At 41.7% G+C, this 19,763-nt stretch overlaps 1 protein-coding gene across 7 annotated transcripts in view; it reads left to right on the top strand.

Moving 5' to 3' along the window:
- The first annotated feature begins 14,454 nt into the window (after positions 1-14,454).
- tpk1 (thiamin pyrophosphokinase 1) overlaps positions 14,455-19,763 on the top strand; it is a 62,907-nt gene continuing 57,598 nt past the window's right edge. For 3 of the 7 annotated variants that reach the window (XM_031796547.1, XM_031796549.1, XM_031796543.1), the window contains exons 1-2: positions 14,455-14,553; positions 15,503-15,582. In XM_031796547.1, coding sequence (XP_031652407.1) covers positions 15,537-15,582 — 46 coding nt within the window. In that variant the 5' untranslated portion in view covers positions 14,455-14,553; positions 15,503-15,536. Of the gene's footprint in view, positions 14,554-14,662; positions 14,716-15,258; positions 15,295-15,502; positions 15,583-19,763 lie in introns of those variants that run through there. The other 4 variants (XM_031796550.1, XM_031796546.1, XM_031796544.1 and 1 more) reach the window with 4 other exon arrangements.

The raw sequence follows: 19,763 nt of genomic DNA, 5'->3' as shown, positions 1-19,763 counted from the left end.
TCTCTGTAGCTTCAGTCCCTTGGCTCTCAATCTGAACCTCTCTCTCCTTGCTCTCTCCCCCTTCACTGTGACCCTGTTGAGTGATGTAATTCTCTGACACCTCCACTCTCTCCCTGAGCCCATGCTCCAGACAGACAGAAGAGCAGCACCAGCAGAGCAACAGCACCACTTATTCTGAAATAAAACCTCTTCAGAAAGGATGTGGCCTGTGAATCTCAGTCCCCTTTCTTTATATACAGTCACAACATAGTGAGCCAATGAATGAGAATTGAACGTGTTTCTTACATAAGCTTTAAAACTCAAGCCAAGTATTCTGACCTCATAGAAGGTACTTTGAATCAGATGTTATAAAAAGACCTTTGGAGTGGTGTATTTTGATATTCCTATGCTTAACAGTAAACTGGTCAATCTTATGCTTTGTTGGTAAACTGATCAATAAACTCTCCTCTTCCACCTACATTTCACTTCTCTCCCTCCTGCTCTATCTCCTCCTTTCTCCCTCACTCTCTCCCCAACAAGCTGTCAGTCTCACTGCAGAATTAGACGTTCATCCACGTTTTCCAAACGTCACATTTTCAAAGTGTTTTTGTTGCTCATGCTGCTCTGTATCGTTCCATTTCTCCAAATGTCAAAATTTGATGTTAAGGGTTAAGTTTAGGCACTAATTCCCTAACGTTTATTGATTCACTGGTGTGTCAATCTCAGTTAAAAAACAAAGAATCCCCATAACAATCTGTCAGTTTAAGCTAGAGACATGTTTTTTTTGTCCATTGGATGCGTCTCAATCCACCACATCAACCAGTGTCGCACTTCCGTATCTGTGGTGAAAGGTGGCAGAGCTACAGCGCTGTTTGTCAGATCATGAGACATAATGAAAATTGGTCTTCTCGCAAAAACGTCTGTAGGGTCCAAACTGTTTGACCTACAAACTTTTATTATGACCACTTTCAGTTTCAGAGGACCTGTCTGAAGTCGATGTGCCACATCTGTTTGTAGCGTCCGAACCGTTTGGGCTACAAACTAATGTGACCCCACTGTGGAAAGGGGAGAATCCCACAAACAGTGTGGTGTACTCCACTACAAGTGTCACGGGACTTGTCTAAAGGTAACTGGTACCGTTTGTTTTATGAATGGAACTATGAAGGTGAAAGGGGATTAATGAAAAGGGATTAAATACAGTGCCTTAAGAAAGTATTCATACCCTTTAAGTTATTCCACATTTAGTTGTGTTCCAGCCGGAATTCAAAATGGGTTAAATAGATTTGTTTTCTTACCCAGCTACACACAATACACCATAATGACAAAGTGGAAACATGTTTTTAGAAATTTTTGCAAATTAATTGAAAATGAAATACAGAAATATCTAATTTACATAAGTATTCACACCCCTGTGTCAACACTTTGTAGAAGCACCTTAGGGTAAGCGATTACAGCTGTGAGTCATTCTAGGTACTTCTCTAAGAGCATAGCTTTCCTCACCTGGATTGTGTAACATTTGCACGTTATTATTTTCCAAATTCTTCAAACTCTGTAAAATTGTTTGTTGATCATTACCAGACAATCATTTTCAGGTCTTGCCATTGATTTTCAAGTAGATTTAAATCAAAACTGTAACTCGAACATTCACTGTCTTAATGGTAAGCTACTCCTGTGTAGATTTGTTTTATGTTTTAGGTTATTATCCTGCTGAAAGGTGAATTAATCTCCAAGTGTCTGGTGGAAAGCAGTCTGAACAAGGTTTTCCTTCTAAGATTTTGCCTGTGCTTAGCTCCATTCCATTAATTTTGTATCCTGAAAAACTACCCATTACTTAACAATTACAATCATACCCATAACATGATGCAGCCACAACTATGCTTGAAAATATGGAGAGTGGTACTCAGTAATGTGTTGTACTGGATTTGCCCCAAACATAACACTTTGTATTCAGGACAAAAAGTGAATTTATTTTCCACATTGTTTTGCTGTATTACTTTAGTGCATTGTTGCAAACAGGGTACATGTTTTGGAAGAAATGTATTCTGTACAGGCTTCATTTTCTTCACTCTGTCAATTAGGTTAATATTGTGGAGTAACTGCAATGTTGTTGATCCATCCTCAGGTTTCTCCTTTCACAGCCGTTCAACTTTGTAAATGTTTTAAAGTCACCATTGGCCTCTGTTTTCTTCCTCCCCGGCAACTGAGTTAGGGAGGACGCCTGTATCTTTGTAGTGACTGGGTGTATTTATACACCATCCAAAGTGTAATTAAGAACTTCACCATGCTCAAGGGATATTCAATGTCCATTTCTTTTTATACCCATCTACCAATAGGTGCCCTTCTTTGTGAGGCACGGAAAAACATCCCTGGCCTTTGTGGTTTAATCTGTGTTTGAAATTCATTGCTGGACTGAGGGACCTTCCAGATAATTGTATGTGTGGGGTACAGAGATGAGGTAGAATACTTATTGATTCAAGACATTTCAGCTTTTCCTTTGTCATTCGTTTGTAAAAATGTCTAAAAACATTAGACATTGTGTGTAGGCCAGTGACAAAGAAATCTAAGTTTGATCCATTTTAAATTCAGGCTGTAACACAACAAATGTAGAAAGTCAAGGGGTGTGAATACCTTCTGAAGGCACTGTAATGAATGAATGAAATTCATTACATTTTATTTTTGTGTCTAATCTCCAGTTGGCAACCCATCACGTATTGGATTAATTGACACATAAACAAACATTACAATAATTCAATGTGATAATTCAGCGATAATTCTTCTTTTGGTGTTCTCTGCAGTGCGCATCGCATACAGAGTGAAACAAATTAAAGATAAAATCAATACGTAATAGTAAATAAGGTTATCCAAACAATAATTATGTCCCTAGAGCAGTAATAAATATATTGTACATTCATACATATACATATACATATACATACATACATACATACATACATACATACATACATACATACATACATACATACATACATACATACATACTGTACATACATACATACATACATACATACATACATACATACATACATACATACATACATACATACATACATACATACATACATACATACTGTACATACATACATACATACATACATACATACATACATACATACATACATACATACATACATACATACATACATACATACATAACATATACAGATAAATAAATAAAATGAAACAGAAGGCAATTGAACCCAGTCTGACACAAACAGACGATTCATGTGGGAGACAATTTCAGTTTCTCCTCATCGCTCAGCCACATAATGCCAGGGTATATCTGGTGTGCTTTCTGGAATAAGATCAAGAGTATATCGTGGTAGAAAGGGCAATAGAGAATAACATGAGTTTCATTCTCTATTTCTTCAAGGTCACAGTAGTTACATCGTCTTTCCTCTTCCAATTCACCACAATACCTGTTTCAATATGCAGACACAATATCCCTGATCTTACCTGTTTCAATATGCAGACACAATATCCCTGATCGTACCTGTTTCAATACGCAGAGACAAATCCCTGATCTTACCTGTTTCAATATGCAGACACAATATCCCTGATCTTACCTGTTTCAATATGCAGATACAATATCCCTGATCGTACCTGTTTCAATATGCAGAGACAAATCCCTGATCTTACCTGTTTCAATATGCAGACACAATATCCCTGATCGTACCGGTTTCAATACGCAGAGACAAATCCCTGATCTTACCTGTTTCAATACGCAGACACAATATCCCTGATCTTACCTGTTTCAATACGCAGACACAATATCCCTGATCGTACCTGTTTCAATACGCAGACACAATATCCCTGATTGTACCTGTTTCAGTACGCAGACACAATATACCTGATCGTACCTGTTTCAATATGCAGACACAATATCCCTGATCTTACCTGTTTCAATACGCCGACACAATATCCCTGATCGTACCTGTTTCAATACGCAGACACAATATCCCTGACCGTACCTGTTTCAATGCGCAGACACAATATCCCTGATCGTACCTGTTTCAATACGCAGACACAATATCCCTGATTGTACCTGTTTCAGTACGCAGACACAATATACCTGATCGTACCTGTTTCAATATGCAGACACAATATCCCTGATCTTACCTGTTTCAATACGCAGACACAATATACCTGATCTTACCTGTTTCAATACGCAGAGACAAATCCCTGATCTTACCTGTTTCAATACGCAGACACAATATCCCCGACTGTACCTGTTTCAATGCGCAGACACAATATCCCTGATCTTACCTGTTTCAATACGCAGCCACAATATCCCTGATCTTACCTGTTTCAATACACAGACACAATATCCCTGATCGTACCTGTTTCAATACACAGACACAATATCCCTGATCTTACCTGTTTCAATACGCAGAGGCAATATTCCTGATCTTACCAGTTTTAATATGCAGAGGCAATATCCTTGATCTTACCTGTTTCAATACGCAGAGGCAATATCCCTAATCTTACCTGTTTCAATATGCAGAGACAATATCCCTGATCTGTTTTTAGTGTAACAGTAACGTTAAAGGTCTACCATGCTATGCCATTATATTCAGTTATGTTATGTAAAATACTAATCATTATGTGATCTTGCATGACACTGATTCAGCTTCAGAAATGATTTCCCAGAAAAGATTTTTACCAGCTTTGTGTATTTGCAAATTGAATAAAAGTGAGGGGGTGCCGCTCCCGCTCACACCGGCAGCATTACATCCCTGCTCAGCTGTCTTCCTAAGCCCCTGATCCCCCCCCACCATTAAAACCACCAGACTCAAATGAGAAAACCTGCTTCAGGAAACTACATCATTCCCAGCTAGCACATTTGCTTCCTTGAAAGTTCTGGGAACGTATGTTTTTTGTTCCCCATTGGTTCTGGGAACATAGCCATAAGTTTCTTGTAGAACTGCACGTTATTTAAACTTTCTGAGACCGGAAGTGGACATTTAGCCTGTTCTTGGAATGTACATTTTTAGGTTGCCGGAAGGTTCTGAGAACGGAAACCATAGGTTATTGGAAGGTAATTAAATAACATTCTGAGAACACGTTTCAATAAGTCTTTTAATAACACTGCCAGCTTAGGTTAAATCAGGGTTTCCTTGGGACCCCAAGGGGATCACGTTTTTGGTTTTTGCCCTAGCACCACACAGCTGTTTCAAATAATCAACTAATCATCTAGTTTTGATAATTTTAATCAGCTGTGTGGTGTAAGGGCAAAAATGTGCACCCCTTAGAACTACGATTGGGAAATGCTGGGTACACTGTTTTGGAATCCAAGCACATATAGAAATGAATTTGCTTAGGCATTAATCATTCAAACCCATTCATTTTTTCATTGTGGCGTGGCATCAGTGAGATTTGAATCTACGATCTTTTGTTCCCTATCTATGTAATTAGTCCAATTGGCCACGGACGGAGCTATTGTTCAATGTTTTTTTTATTCATACAAAGCTGTTCATTTTTGTCTATTCAAACAGACCCCATTTAAAAGGAAACAAGCACTAATTAAGATCATGTGTGGCCAATTAGGCCAACACACCTGAACACACTTAACAAGATAGAGGATAGAGAGAGTTTTGTTGATGCCGAGAATGGAATGTATATATTTTAAAAAACATTCTTAGAATGTTTGCTAAAGTTTTCTTGTGGTTTTTATAGACAATTTTCTTAACGTTCTCGGAACAATTTGACATTAAATAAAACCATGAGGAAACCTGTAGGAAATGTTATGCTGAAGTACTGAAATTCCCTCAGAAGAACGTTGTTTCTTAATGTTCTCTGAACTATTTGAGAACATTCCCAATGTCAAACCGGTTGGAGAACGTTCCTAGAATATTGCCAAAATTGAAATGAAATGTAACCATGTTTGAACTTTTAGGAAACGTTCTATTAAAGTAATGAAATACAAAGAAAATTCCATTTTTTGTCGATTTCCTTAAATGTGCTGAGAATGTTCCAAAGCCAACTATCCTGCACCATTCCCAGAAAGATGTGGGAAGGTTGTATGCAAAATAACCATAGGAAAATCACACTCTCACCTAGCTCAATGGAACATATGATTCTAAGAATGTTATGCTCTTGCCACGACTCCCAACGAAGGTGGCTCCCCTGCCTGTTCGGACCGCGCTCGGCGGTCGTCGTCGCCGGTCTACTAGCCGCCACCGATCCCTTTTTCCTTTTCTGTTCGTTTGGTCTTATTAGTTGCACATGTTCCTTTTTGTGTTTCTTGATTTTTGTCTATTTAAGCCTGTTAGGCCCGCCTAGGTTTGTGCGGAATTTCTATGCTGTTAGTTTGTGGATGACAGTTTTGGGTCCTGTGTATGGGTCGGTCAGTTGATGTGCCTTGTGTTTTTGGCGTGACCGTTTTTTCCGGTAATATAAAAAAAATGCTCTCTGCGTCTGACTCCAAACCCACTGTTCTTGAAGAACTCTGACAGCTCTAGCTGGGAGAGAAAGAGAGCCCCCCCACCCCACAACCCTGCACACCAATGTATACAAGCAAAACTCCACAACGTCCACAAACACACAGCATGCACTCTCTCGCTTTTCCTCTTCTCCTACTTCTCCCTGCCATCTTGTTCCATTATAAGGCATCTTTACACCCAGGCTGGTATTAGTGTTATGTTAGTGGTGAGTGGGTGGGATTGGCTCCTATATAAAACCTGATTATAGTGATTAGGAAGGATATTTTGTGGTGCAGTTTAGCAACTGATTTGAGATGCCTGGTCAGTAAGTATATGGAATCAGAGGGAGCTGAAAGTAATTTACATATGCCCGCTGCTCTGTTGTATGATAATACTGATTTATTTCATTTGTACAGCACACTTTTTATTTTTAAATCATCATCGCTAGGTGCTTAACGGCAATCATAAAACAGATTCTCTCTCTCCATCTCTCTCTCTCTCTCTCTCGATCTCACTCTCTCTCTGTCTCTCTATCTCTCTCTATCTCTCGCTCTCTCTCTGTCTCTCTCTACCTTTTTTATTATTTATTTTTTTTGACCTTTATTTAACCAGGCAAGTCAGTTAAGAACACATTCTTATTTTCAATGACTGCCTGGGAACAGTGGGTTAACTGCCTGTTCAGGGGCAGAACGACAGATTTGTACCTTGTCAGCTCGGGGGATTGAACTCGCAACCTTCCGGTTACTAGTCCGACGCTCTAACCACTAGGCTACGCTGCCGCCCCCTACCTATTGGCATGCACATTCTTAGTCTCTAACTTTCTTTATTCCTCTCTTTCTCTTGTCTCCAAGAATATTGCCGTTCAAATTCTTAAGCGCTGGATCCACCCAGAGGGGGAAATACAAGCGTTTATATTTAATCTCGTCTCCTCTCTTCCTGTGTGTGTGTGTGTGTGTGTGTGTGTGTGTGTGTGTGTGTGTGTGTGTGTGTGTGTGTGTGTGTGTGTGTGTGTGTGTGTGTGTGTGTGTGTGTGTGTGTGTGTGTGTGTGTGTGTGTATATATATGCACGTGTATGTGTGTTTGTTTATTTGTATGTGTGTGTGTATGCGTGTGTCAGATGAGGTAAATAAGAGCAGGCATCCCCATCCATCGCTGTCTCCATCGATCTCTAGAGATGACAGGCAAAGTGCTGACACCACCTTATTTACTCACACACACACACACACACACACACACACACACGCACGAGCGCACGCTGACACCAACTTATTCTAGAATTGAATTTAATAAATCATAAATTTCTGGTTTAATGTAAGAGGCAAATCATGGGCAAATAACTCTCGTGTTTCTGTCTCCCTCTTGTTTCTCTGTCTCTCCTGTTTCTCTCTCTCTCCCTCCTGTTTCTCTCTCTCTGATTAGTTCATGGGCTCCATATATTTATACCCCTGATTCACAGTATATTTTGAATTCACCCCCTGTATTGTCTGTCATGTTGCAGGATACCCTTCAGATGAAGGTTTCTACTTTTGGAGGATTAAACCCCCATCGGACAGACAGCTGGTGTACTGTGAGTGTGTGTGTGTTGGTTTTGGGGGGCATGGATTATGATTCACTGTTGCTGTGTGTGGCTCCTAAGACTCCAACACAATCTATATATATATATATATTTTGAATTTTACCCCTTTTTCTCCCCAATTTCGTGGTATCTAATTGTTTTAGTAGCTACTATCTTGTCTCATCGCTACAACTCCTGTACGGGCTCGGGAGAGACGAAGGTTGAAAGTCATGCGTCCTCCGATACACAACCCAACCAAGCCGCACTGCTTTTTAACACAGCGCCATCCAACCCGAAAGCCAGCCGCACCAATGTGTCGGAGGAAACACTGTGCACCTGGCAACCTTGGTTAGCGCGCACTGCGCCCGGCCCTTCACAGGAGTCGCTGGTGCTCGATGAGACAAGGATTTCCCTACTGGCCAAACCCGGACGACGCTATGCCAATTGTGCGTCGCCCCACGGACCTCCCGGTCGAGGGCCGGTTACGACAGAGCCTAGGCGCGAACCCAGAGTCTCTGGTGGCACAGCTGGCGCTGCAGTACAGCACCCTTAACCCCTGCGCCACCCGGGAGGCCCGACTCCAACACAATCATTAAGTTGGCCGATGGCACGACGGTAATAGGCCTGATTGCCTCCTATAGGGAGGAGACCTGGCAGTGTGGTGCAAGGACAACAACCTCACCCTCAACGTCAGCAAGACAAAGGAGCTGATCGTGAACTACAGGAAACGGAGGGCAGAGCACGCCCCCATTCACATCGACGGGACTGTATTGGAGCGGGTCGAGAGCATCAAGTTCCTCGGTGTCCACATCACTAAGGATCTACCATGATCCACGCACACCAATACATTTGTGAAGACAAAGTCTCTTCCTGTTTCTCTCTCTCCCTCCTGTTTCTCTCTCTCCCTCCTGTTTCTCTCTCTCACTTTCCTCCCTCTTGTTTCTCTGTCTCTCCCTCCTGTTTCTCTCTCTCTCCCTCCTGTTTCTCTCTCTCTCCCTCCTGTTTCTCTCTCTCACTTTCCTCCCTCCTGTTTCTCTCTCTCACTTTCCTCCCTCTTGTTTCTCTGTCTCTCCCTCCTGTTTCTCTCTCTCGCTCCCTCCTGTTTCTCTCTCTCTCCCTCCTGTTTCTCTCTCTCACTTTCCTCCCTCCTGTTTCTCTCTCTCACTTTCCTCCCTCCTGTTTCTCTCTCTCACTTTCCTCCCTCCTGTTTCTCTCTCTCACTTTCCTCCCTCTTGTTTCTCTGTCTCTCCTGTTTCTCTCTCTCCCTCCTGTTTCTCTCTCTCACTTTCCTCCCTCCTGTTTCTCTCTCTCACTTTCCTCCCTCTTGTTTCTCTGTCTCTCCCTCCTGTTTCTCTCTCTCTCCCTCCTGTTTCTCTCTCTCTCCCTCCTGTTTCTCTCTCTCACTTTCCTCCCTCCTGTTTCTCTCTCTCACTTTCCTCCCTCTTGTTTCTCTGTCTCTCCCTCCTGTTTCTCTCTCTCTCCCTCCTGTTTCTCTCTCTCTCCCTCCTGTTTCTCTCTCTCACTTTCCTCCCTCCTGTTTCTCTCTCTCACTTTCCTCCCTCCTGTTTCTCTCTCTCACTTTCCTCCCTCTTGTTTCTCTGTCTCTCCTGTTTCTCTCTCTCCCTCCTGTTTCTCTCTGCCTCCTGTTTATTTCTCCCACCTGTTTCTCTCTCCCTCCTGTTTCTCTCTGCCTCCTGTTAATTTCTCCTACCTGTCTCTCTCCCTCCTGTTAATTTCTCCTACCTGTCTCTCTCCCTCCTGTTAATTTCTCCTACCTGTCTCTAGTCTGTCTGCTTCCTCTTTCTATTTCACACCCTTCTCTCTCTCTGCCTGTTTTCTCTTCCTCTCTCTGTCTTTCACTACTCTTTCTCTCTCTCTCTCTATCTCTCTCTCTTAATTATCCCTGGCGAAGATGCATCCAGCTGTATAAGGTATATAGTATAAGGTATGTATGATATAATATACTGTATAAATACATACAGATAATTTTAGCATACTTTATACCACAGAGTATTCAAATTAACCTTCACATTCAAATCAGTTCCCTGATGATGGAAAGGTAAAAATGAAAAATACAAGCATTTGTTGAATATTCAAACTGATCTTTGTTTCCCTGTAGCCTATAACCTTGCTTTCTTTTATGTGTGCATTTCATTAGATTCCTGTACAGCCATTAATGCTAGAGTGTGTGCATGGGAAATAAAACATGTTTTTTATGGGAGGACATCTTTCACGCACGCACACACACACACACATCACACACACACACAGAGCCACTAGGAGTTCCTATAAGCACCCTAGTGTGTGTGGTCATCTCGCACCATGAGGAGGAGATCTGTCATCTTAGACCAACAGTATTTTTCTCTCCCTCTGAGCACAACATTGTGCCTCAGCCTGACTTTGTTTATAATTTGTTAAGTGAAATGTTGGGGTTGGGACAGGTGAAGTTGGAAAGACATTCATCTCTACCTTGCCTCCCTTCTCTCCTGTGTAACTAGCCAGAGGGGATGTGTGTGGTATGGTGTGTGTGTGTGTGTGTGTGTGTGTGTGTGTGTGTGTGTGTGTGTGTGTGTGTGTGTGTGTGTGTGTGTGTGTGTGTGTGTGTGTGTGTGTGTGTGTGTGTGTGTGTGTGCGCGTGCGTGCGTGCGTGTGCCAGCCCTAGCCAGAGCAGACGTTTCAAGCAGGGTGACAGATTGGCTAGACGATTGCTTTTAACAAGCCAGAAAGAAAGTAGGGCAAAAATACTAATGTCTTTCCCCATAGGCTACTATCCTACTCTTTATACACACTCTCTGTCCAGACAACTGGATAGAATGTGCGTGTGAGTGTGTGTGTGCGTGTGTGTGTGTGTGTGTGTGTGTGTGTGTGTGTGTGTGTGTGTGTGTGTGTGTGTGTGTGTGTGTGTGTGTGTGTGTGTGTGTGTGTGTGTGTGTGTGTGTGTGTGTATGTGTGTGCGTGCGTGCGTGTGTGTGTGTGTGCGTGCGTGTTGGTGTGTGTGTATAAATGCCATTCAATGTATTTTTGCATTCCTGCATGTGGGGGCAGGGGTTGTATTTGTATGCACTTGAAAATGACTGGAGGTGTTGGTAGACTGATTAGTTCATGGGCTCCATATATTTATACCCCTGATTCACAGTATATTTTGAATTCACCCCCTGTATTGTCTGTCATGTTGCAGGATACCCTTCAGATGAAGGTTTCTACTTTTGGAGGATTAAACCCCCATCGGACAGACAGCTGGTGTACTGTGAGTGTGTGTGTGTTGGTTTTGGGGGGCATGGATTATGATTCACTGTTGCTGTGTGTGGCTCCTAAGACTCCAACACAATCTATATATATATATATATTTTGAATTTTACCCCTTTTTCTCCCCAATTTCGTGGTATCTAATTGTTTTAGTAGCTACTATCTTGTCTCATCGCTACAACTCCTGTACGGGCTCGGGAGAGACGAAGGTTGAAAGTCATGCGTCCTCCGATACACAACCCAACCAAGCCGCACTGCTTTTTAACACAGCGCCATCCAACCCGAAAGCCAGCCGCACCAATGTGTCGGAGGAAACACTGTGCACCTGGCAACCTTGGTTAGCGCGCACTGCGCCCGGCCCTTCACAGGAGTCGCTGGTGCTCGATGAGACAAGGATTTCCCTACCGGCCAAACCCGGACGACGCTATGCCAATTGTGCATCGCCCCACGGACCTCCCGGTCGAGGGCCGGTTACGACAGAGCCTAGGCGCGAACCCAGAGTCTCTGGTGGCACAGCTGGCGCTGCAGTACAGCACCCTTAACCCCTGCGCCACCCGGGAGGCCCGACTCCAACACAATCATTAAGTTGGCCGATGGCACGACGGTAATAGGCCTGATTGCCTCCTATAGGGAGGAGACCTGGCAGTGTGGTGCAAGGACAACAACCTCACCCTCAACGTCAGCAAGACAAAGGAGCTGATCGTGAACTACAGGAAACGGAGGGCAGAGCACGCCCCCATTCACATCGACGGGACTGTATTGGAGCGGGTCGAGAGCATCAAGTTCCTCGGTGTCCACATCACTAAGGATCTACCATGATCCACGCACACCAATACATTTGTGAAGACAAAGTCTCTTCCCTTTCAGGAGCCCGACTGGCATGGATCCTCAGATCTTCAAAAAGTTGAGAGCATATTGACAGACTGCATGACTGCTTGGCATCCGACCGCAAGGAGCTACAGAGGGTAGTGCGTACGGCCCAGTACATGACTGGGGACGAGCTCCCTGCCATCCAGGACCTCTATACCAGGCGGTGTCAGAGGAAGGCCCTAAAAATGGTCAAACTCTCCAGCCACCCAAATCATATACTGTTCTCTCTGCTACTGCATGGCAAGCGGTCCCAACGCACCAAGTCTGGAAGCAACAGGACTTTGAACATCTTCTACCCCGAAGCCATAAGACTGGTAAATATTTAGTTAAATATTTAACCAAATAGCCAACCGGATTATCTGCATTGACCCGTTTTGCAGTAACTTTTTTGACTCATCACATACGCTGCTGCTACTATTTATTAACTGTCACTTTCTTTCTAGCTATAGAGTGCATTTGGAAAGTATTCAGACCCCTTGACTTTTCCCCCATTTTTTAAACGTTTCTACCTTATTCTAAAATTGATTAAATTGTTTTTTTTCTTCATCAATCTACACCACAATACCCGTTTATGACAAAGCAAAAACATTTTTAAAAAAAATCTTTGCGAAATAAATACTGAAATATCACATTTACATGATTATTCAGACCCTTTACTCGGTACTTTGTTGAAGCACCTTTGGCGGCGATTACAACCTTGAGTCTTCGAGTCTTCTTGGGTATGATGCTACAAGCATGACTCACCTGTATTTGGGGAGTTTCTCCAAATCTTCTCTGCAGATCCTCTCAAGCTCTGTCAGGTTGAATGGGGGGCATCGCTGCACAGCTATTTTCTGGTCTCTCCAGAGATGTTTGATCGGGTTCAAGTCTGGGCTCTGGCTGGGCCACTCAAGGGCATTCAAAGACTTGTCCCGAAGCCACTCCTGCATTGTCATGGCTGTGCGCTTAGGGTTGTTGTCCTGTTGGAAGGTGAACCTACGCCTCAGTCTGAGGTCCTGAGTGCTCTGGAGCAGGTTTTCATCAAGGATCTCTCTGTACTTTGCCTCGTTCATCTTTACCTCGATCCTGACTAGTCTCTCAGTCCCTGCCACTGAAAACATCCCCACAGCATGATGCTGCCACCACCATGCTTCACCATAGGGATGGTGCCAGGTTTCCTCCAGACGTGATGCTTGGCATTCAGGCCAAAGAGTTCAATCTTGGTTTCATCAGACCAGACAATCTTGTTTCTCATGGTCTGAGAGTTCTTTAGGTCCCTTTTGGCAAACTCCAAGCAGGCTGTCATGTGCCTTTTACTGAGGAGTGGCTTCCGTCTGGCTACTCTACCATAAAGGCCTGATTGATAGAGTGCTGCAGAGAGGGTTGTCCTTCTGGAAGGTATTCCCATCTCCACAGAGGAACTCTAGGGCTCTGTCAGAGTGACCATCGGGTTCTTGGTCACCTCCCTGACCAAGACCCTTTCACCCCCGATTACTTAGTTTGACCAAGAGGCCAGCTCTAGGAAAAGTCTTAGTGGTTCCAAACTTCTTCCAATTAAGCCACTGTGTTGTTGGAGCCTTCAATGCTGCAGAATATTTTTGGTACCCTTCCCCAGTTCTGTGCCTCTACACAATCATGTCTCGAAGTTCTACGGACAATTCCTTTGACCTCATGGTTTGGTTTTTGCTCTGACATGCACTGTCAACTGTGGGACCTTATCTAGACAGGTGTGTGCCTTTCCAAATCATGTCCAATCAATTGAATTTACCACAGGTGGACTCCAACAATGTCTCAAGGATGATCAATGGAAACAGGATGCACCTGAGCTCAATTTCGAATCTCATAGCAAAGGGTCTGAATACTTATGTAAAAAAGGTATTTTCTGTTTTCACTTTGTCATTATGGGGTATTGTGTGTAGATTGATGAGGACATTTTTTTATTGAATCACTTTTAGAACAAGGCTGTAACGTAACAAAATGTGTAAAACGTCAAGGGGTCTGAATACTTTCTGAATTCACTGTATGTACATACCTTAATTACCTCGTACTCCCCTGCACAGCAACTCTGTACTGACACCCCGGCTATGTAGCCAAGTTATCATTACTTGCTGTGTATTTATTATTACATGTTTTATTTTTCTACTGTTTGTCCATTTTATTTTTCTCTACATTGTTGGGAAGGGCCCGTAAGTAAGTATTTTATTGTTAGTGAACACCTGTTGTTTACGAAATATGTTACAATTCAAATTTGATTGAGACACAGATCTAGGATTCATTCTCAGTACTGGATAGATGGACCTATAACCTAAAAGTCATACCCGGCATATTGTTATTATATTTTATGTTGGTTCACCGATAGATGGCGCCATCACAGAGTCTATGGACCTTTTCCACCAGAGCAGGATATCTTGCTGTCAGATCCGGAGCTGTTGTTGACTGCACACAAATCTGACCAGGAACTCTTGCCGTTAGTTACTTTACTCAGTGAGTATGAATTTACACCTAAATACGACATACATAATTGTTCTACCAAAGTCACATAGCTAGATGTGTTGCGAGTAAATCGTGATTGTAATGTGTTTGTGTATCTAAGCATGTGAGAGCAAACTCGGCATCTCTGTCCTTGCCGACTCCCGGTTTACCGAGGTAAAATGAGTTAATATTGAATATTCGTTTTTTTATTCACAATCGGGAAGATGGACAAATTTATTTTTATTTTTGGGGTCTTTCAATCTTCAATAGCTCTTACACAAAGCGTGCCATGACTATGAAAATGATCCTGTATATTCTGAATCAGGGAGGATAGAGAAAAATCAAAACAGTTTGTACTTGTTTTTTTGTTGTTGTGTTTGTTGATTATTTTACTCCCTACAGCATTTCTTCTGTATAATGGGAACCTGTTGACACCATCTGTCTTTAACCATGTCACATGTAAACCTCACAATATATTGACCGTTGTCATAGTATCTGCCTCTCTGTCACTTTCAGTTAACCTCAAATAATCCTTCAGAACTATTCCCACCACTCTTCATATTGCTGAGATGGAACTAACTGGTATGAAGCTGCCAATGGCTAACTGATCAAAAGTTCAGGTTGCAGAGTAGAGATTAAATTATTTTGCAACGCTCAGATAAGCAATCAGTGTTGGGGTCAGAGGTTGTTAGAATGTTGGGAAACCTGTTCCGTTAACTTATTCCTTCTAGAGTCTGCCTCTTGGCTTGGCAGGTATGGTATGTTGTTGACATGTAATTGGGATGAATTGCCTTAATAGTGAGAGTTTATGATAATGGTTTGTTACTTGTTTTCAAACTGTTGGGTTTCAGATACTTTAGGCCATCGTCAATTATTTTGAAGGTTTGATGAACTTTGAAGAAAGAAAGAAAAAAGGAAGAAAGAATAGTATGGAGTGACTGTGTGTGTTTCTCTGTTCCAGTTGAGTACTTCTGCAGAAGAGACGGAACATCTGGATGATCATGGATGAATTCACTCCTTTAGACTGTCTGCTGCCTACAGGTACTGTATTCCCTCTCTCTCTCTGACAGACACACTTAAAAAATATATATATATATATTTCACCTTTATTTAACCAGGTAGGCTAGTTGAGAAGAAGTTCTCATTTACAACTGCGACCTGGCCAAGATAAAGCAAAGAAGTTTGTCACATATAGCAACACAGAGTTACACATGGAATAAACAAACATACCGTCAATAATACAGTAGAAAATAAGTATATATGCAGTGTGTGCAAAGGAGGTCAAATAAGGGAGGTAAGGCAATAAATAGGCCACAGCGGTGAGTTAATTACAATATAGCAATTAAACACTGGAGTGATAGATGTGCAGTAGATGAATGTGCAAGTAGAGATATTGGGGTGCAAAGGAGCAAGATAAATAAATAACAATATGGGGATGAGATAGTTGGATGGGCTATTTACAGATGGGCTATGTACAGGTGCAATGATCTGTGAGCTGCTCTGACAGCTGGTGCTTGAAGTTAGTGAGGGAGATATGAGTCTCCAGCTTCAGTGATTTTTGCAGTTCGTTCCAGTCATTGGCAGCAGACAACTGGAAGGAAAAGCAGCCAAAGGAGGAATTGGCTTTGGGGATGACCAGTAAAATATACCTTCTGGAGCGCGTTGGTGCTCCTATGGTGACCATTGAACTGAGATACGGCGGGGCTTTACCTAGCAAAGACCTGGAACCAGTGGGTTTGGCAATGAGTATGAAGCGATGAGCCAGCCAATGAGAGCATACAGGTCGCAGTGGTGGGTAGTATTTGGGGCTTTGGTGACAAAACAGATGGCACTGTGATAGACTGCATCCAATTTGTTGAGTAGAGTGTTGGAGGCTATTTTGTAAATGACATCGCCGAAGTTGAGGATCGGTAGAATGGTCAGTTTTACGAGGGTATGTTTGGCAGCATGAGTGAAGCATGCTTTGTTTGCGAAATAAGAAGCCGATTCGAGATTTAATTTTAGATTGGAGATGCTTAATGTGGGTCTGTAAGGAGAGTTTACAGTTTAACCAGACACCTAGGTATTTGTAGCTGTCCACATATTCTAAGTCAGAACCATTCAGAGTAGAGGTCGGAATTGCCGATTAATTAGGGCGCCGATTTGCCGATTTTTTAAAATTATTATTATTTTAAAAAAATATATTTTTTTACACCTTTATTTAATCTTTATTTATCTCGGCAATTCAGTTAAGAACACATTCTTATTTTCAATGACGGCCTAGGAACAGTAGGTTAACTGCCTTGTTCAGGGGCAGAACGTCAGATTTTCACCTTGTCAGCTCGGGGGACCCAATCTTGCAACCTTAACTAGTCCAACGCAATAACGACCTGCCTCTCTCTCTTTGCACTCGACAAGGAGTTACGCGAATGCAGTAAACCGATGTAAGTTGCTAGCTAGCATTAAACTTATCTTATAAAAAACAATCAATCATAATCACTAGTTAACTACACATGGTTGATGATATTACTAGATATTATCTAGCGTGTCCTGTGTTGCATATAATCTGACTGAGCATACAAGTATCTGACTGAGCGGTGGAAGGCAGAAGCAGGCGCGTAAACATGAATTAAAACAGCACTTTCGTGCGTTTTGCCAGCAGCTCTTCGTTGTGCATCAAGCATTGTGCTGTTTATGACTTCAAGCCTATCAACTCCCGAGATGAGGCTCATTTAACCGAAGTGAAATGGCTAGCTAGTTAGCGCGTGCTAATTGTCGTTGTGTTGCTGGTGCGAGCACAGGGAGGAGCGAGGAGAGGGACGGAAGCTATACTGTTACACTGGCAATACTAAAGTGCCTATAAGAACATCCAATAGTCAAAGGTTAATGAAATACAAATGGTATAGAGGGAAATAGTCCTATAATTCCTATAATAACTACAACCTAAAACTTCTTACCTGTGGATATTGAAGACACATGTTAAAAGGAACCACCAGCTTTCATATGTTCTCATGTTCTGAGCAAGGAACTTAAACGTTAGCTTTCTTACATGGCACATATTTTACATGGAACATATTGCACTTTTACTTTCTTCTCCAACACTTTGTTTTTGCATTATTTAAACCAAATTGAACATGTTTCATTATTTACTTATTATTTACAAACTGTTTTGAGGCTAAATTGATTTTATTGATGTATTATATTAAGTTAAAATAAGTGTTCATTCAGTATTGTTGTAATTTTCATTATTATTACAAATAAATAAATAAAAATTGTCCGATTAATTGGTATTGGCTTTTATGGTCCTCCAATAATCGGTATTGGCGTTGAAAAATCATAATCGGTCGACCTCTAATCCAGAGTAGTGATGCTGGATGGGTGGGCAGGTGCAGGCAGCGATCGGTTGAAGCATGCATTTAAGAGCAGGAGAGTTGTATGGCATTGAAGCTCGTCCAAAGAAGACCTTAGAATGGCAGGGTAGGATAGATATAGGTCTGTAGCAGTTTGGGTCTAGAGTGTCTCCCCCTTTGAAGAGGGGGATGACCGCGGCAACTTCCCAATCTTTGGGGATCTCAGTTAATACGAAAGAGAGGTTGAACAGGCTAGTAATAGGGGTTGCAACCATCTCGGCAAATAATTTTAGAATGAGAGGGTCCAGATTTGTAGCCGTAGAAAAATGCTATCGGTGGTGACAGTGTTTATCGGTGGTGACAGTGTTTCCTAGCCTCAGTTCAGTGGGCAGCTGGGAGGAGGTGCTCTTATTCTCCATGGACTTTACAGTGTCCCAGAACTTTTTTGAATTTGTGCTACAGGATGCACATTTCTGTTTTGAAAAGCTAGCCTTAGCTTTCCTAACTGATTGTGTATATTGGTTCCTAACTTCCCTGAAAAGTTGCATATCACGGGGGCTATTTGATGCTAATGCAGAACGCCACAGGATGTTTTTGTGCTGGTCAAGGACAGTCAGGTCTGGAGTGAACACAGGCACATACAGGAGTTTTTCACTGCATAATGCAGCCATTCAGTTTTTCCTCTTTGTTGTGGGCTATGTTGGGCATCATGCATTGAAGTAGCCTATCTAAACAATTCAGTGATTTGACCTGCACATATATTGTAGTAGATAACATAGAAAACTAACTCCTAAGACAATTCAGTGATTTGCCTTGCAAATATATTGTAGTAGATAACATAGAAAACTAACTCCTAAGACAATTCAGTGATTTGCCCTGCAAATATATTGTAGTAGATAACATAGAAAACTAACTCCTAAGACAATTCAGTGATTTGACCTGCAGATATATTGTAGTAGATAACATAGAAATGTAACTCCTAAGACAATTCAGTGATTTGCCCTGCAAATATATTGTAGTAGATAACATAGAAAACGAACTCCTAAGACAATTCAGTGATTTGACCTGCAGATATATTGTAGTAGATAACATAGAAATCTAACTCCTAAGACAATTCAGTGATTTTGACCTGCAGATATATTGTAGTAGATAACATAGAAATCTAACTCCTAAGACAATTCAGTGATTTGACCTGCAGATATATTGTAGTAGATAACATAGAAATCTAACTCCTAAGACAATTCAGTGATTTGACCTGCAGATATATTGTAGTAGATAACATAGAAATCTAACTCCTAAGACAATTCAGTGATTTGCCCTGCAAATATATTGTAGTAGATAACATAGAAATCTAACTCCTAAGACAATTCAGTGATTTGACCTGCAGATATATTGTAGTAGATAACATAGAAATCTAACTCCTAAGACAATTCAGTGATTTGCCCTGCAAATATATTGTAGTAGATAACATAGAAAACGAACTCCTAAGACAATTCAGTGATTTGACCTGCAGATATATTGTAGTAGATAACATAGAAATCTAACTCCTAAGACAATTCAGTGATTTTGACCTGCAGATATATTGTAGTAGATAACATAGAAATCTAACTCCTAAGACAATTCAGTGATTTGACCTGCAGATATATTGTAGTAGATAACATAGAAATCTAACTCCTAAGACAATTCAGTGATTTGACCTGCAGATATATTGTAGTAGATAACATAGAAATCTAACTCCTAAGACAATTCAGTGATTTGCCCTGCAAATATATTGTAGTAGATAACATAGAAAACGAACTCCTAAGACAATTCAGTGATTTGACCTGCAGATATATTGTAGTAGATAACATAGAAATCTAACTCCTAAGACAATTCAGTGATTTGACCTGCAGA

This window comes from Oncorhynchus kisutch, linkage group LG18, assembly GCF_002021735.2.
Source record: "Oncorhynchus kisutch isolate 150728-3 linkage group LG18, Okis_V2, whole genome shotgun sequence".
Taxonomy (NCBI): domain Eukaryota; kingdom Metazoa; phylum Chordata; class Actinopteri; order Salmoniformes; family Salmonidae; genus Oncorhynchus; species Oncorhynchus kisutch.
This window is presented reverse-complemented; position numbering and strand designations above follow the sequence as displayed.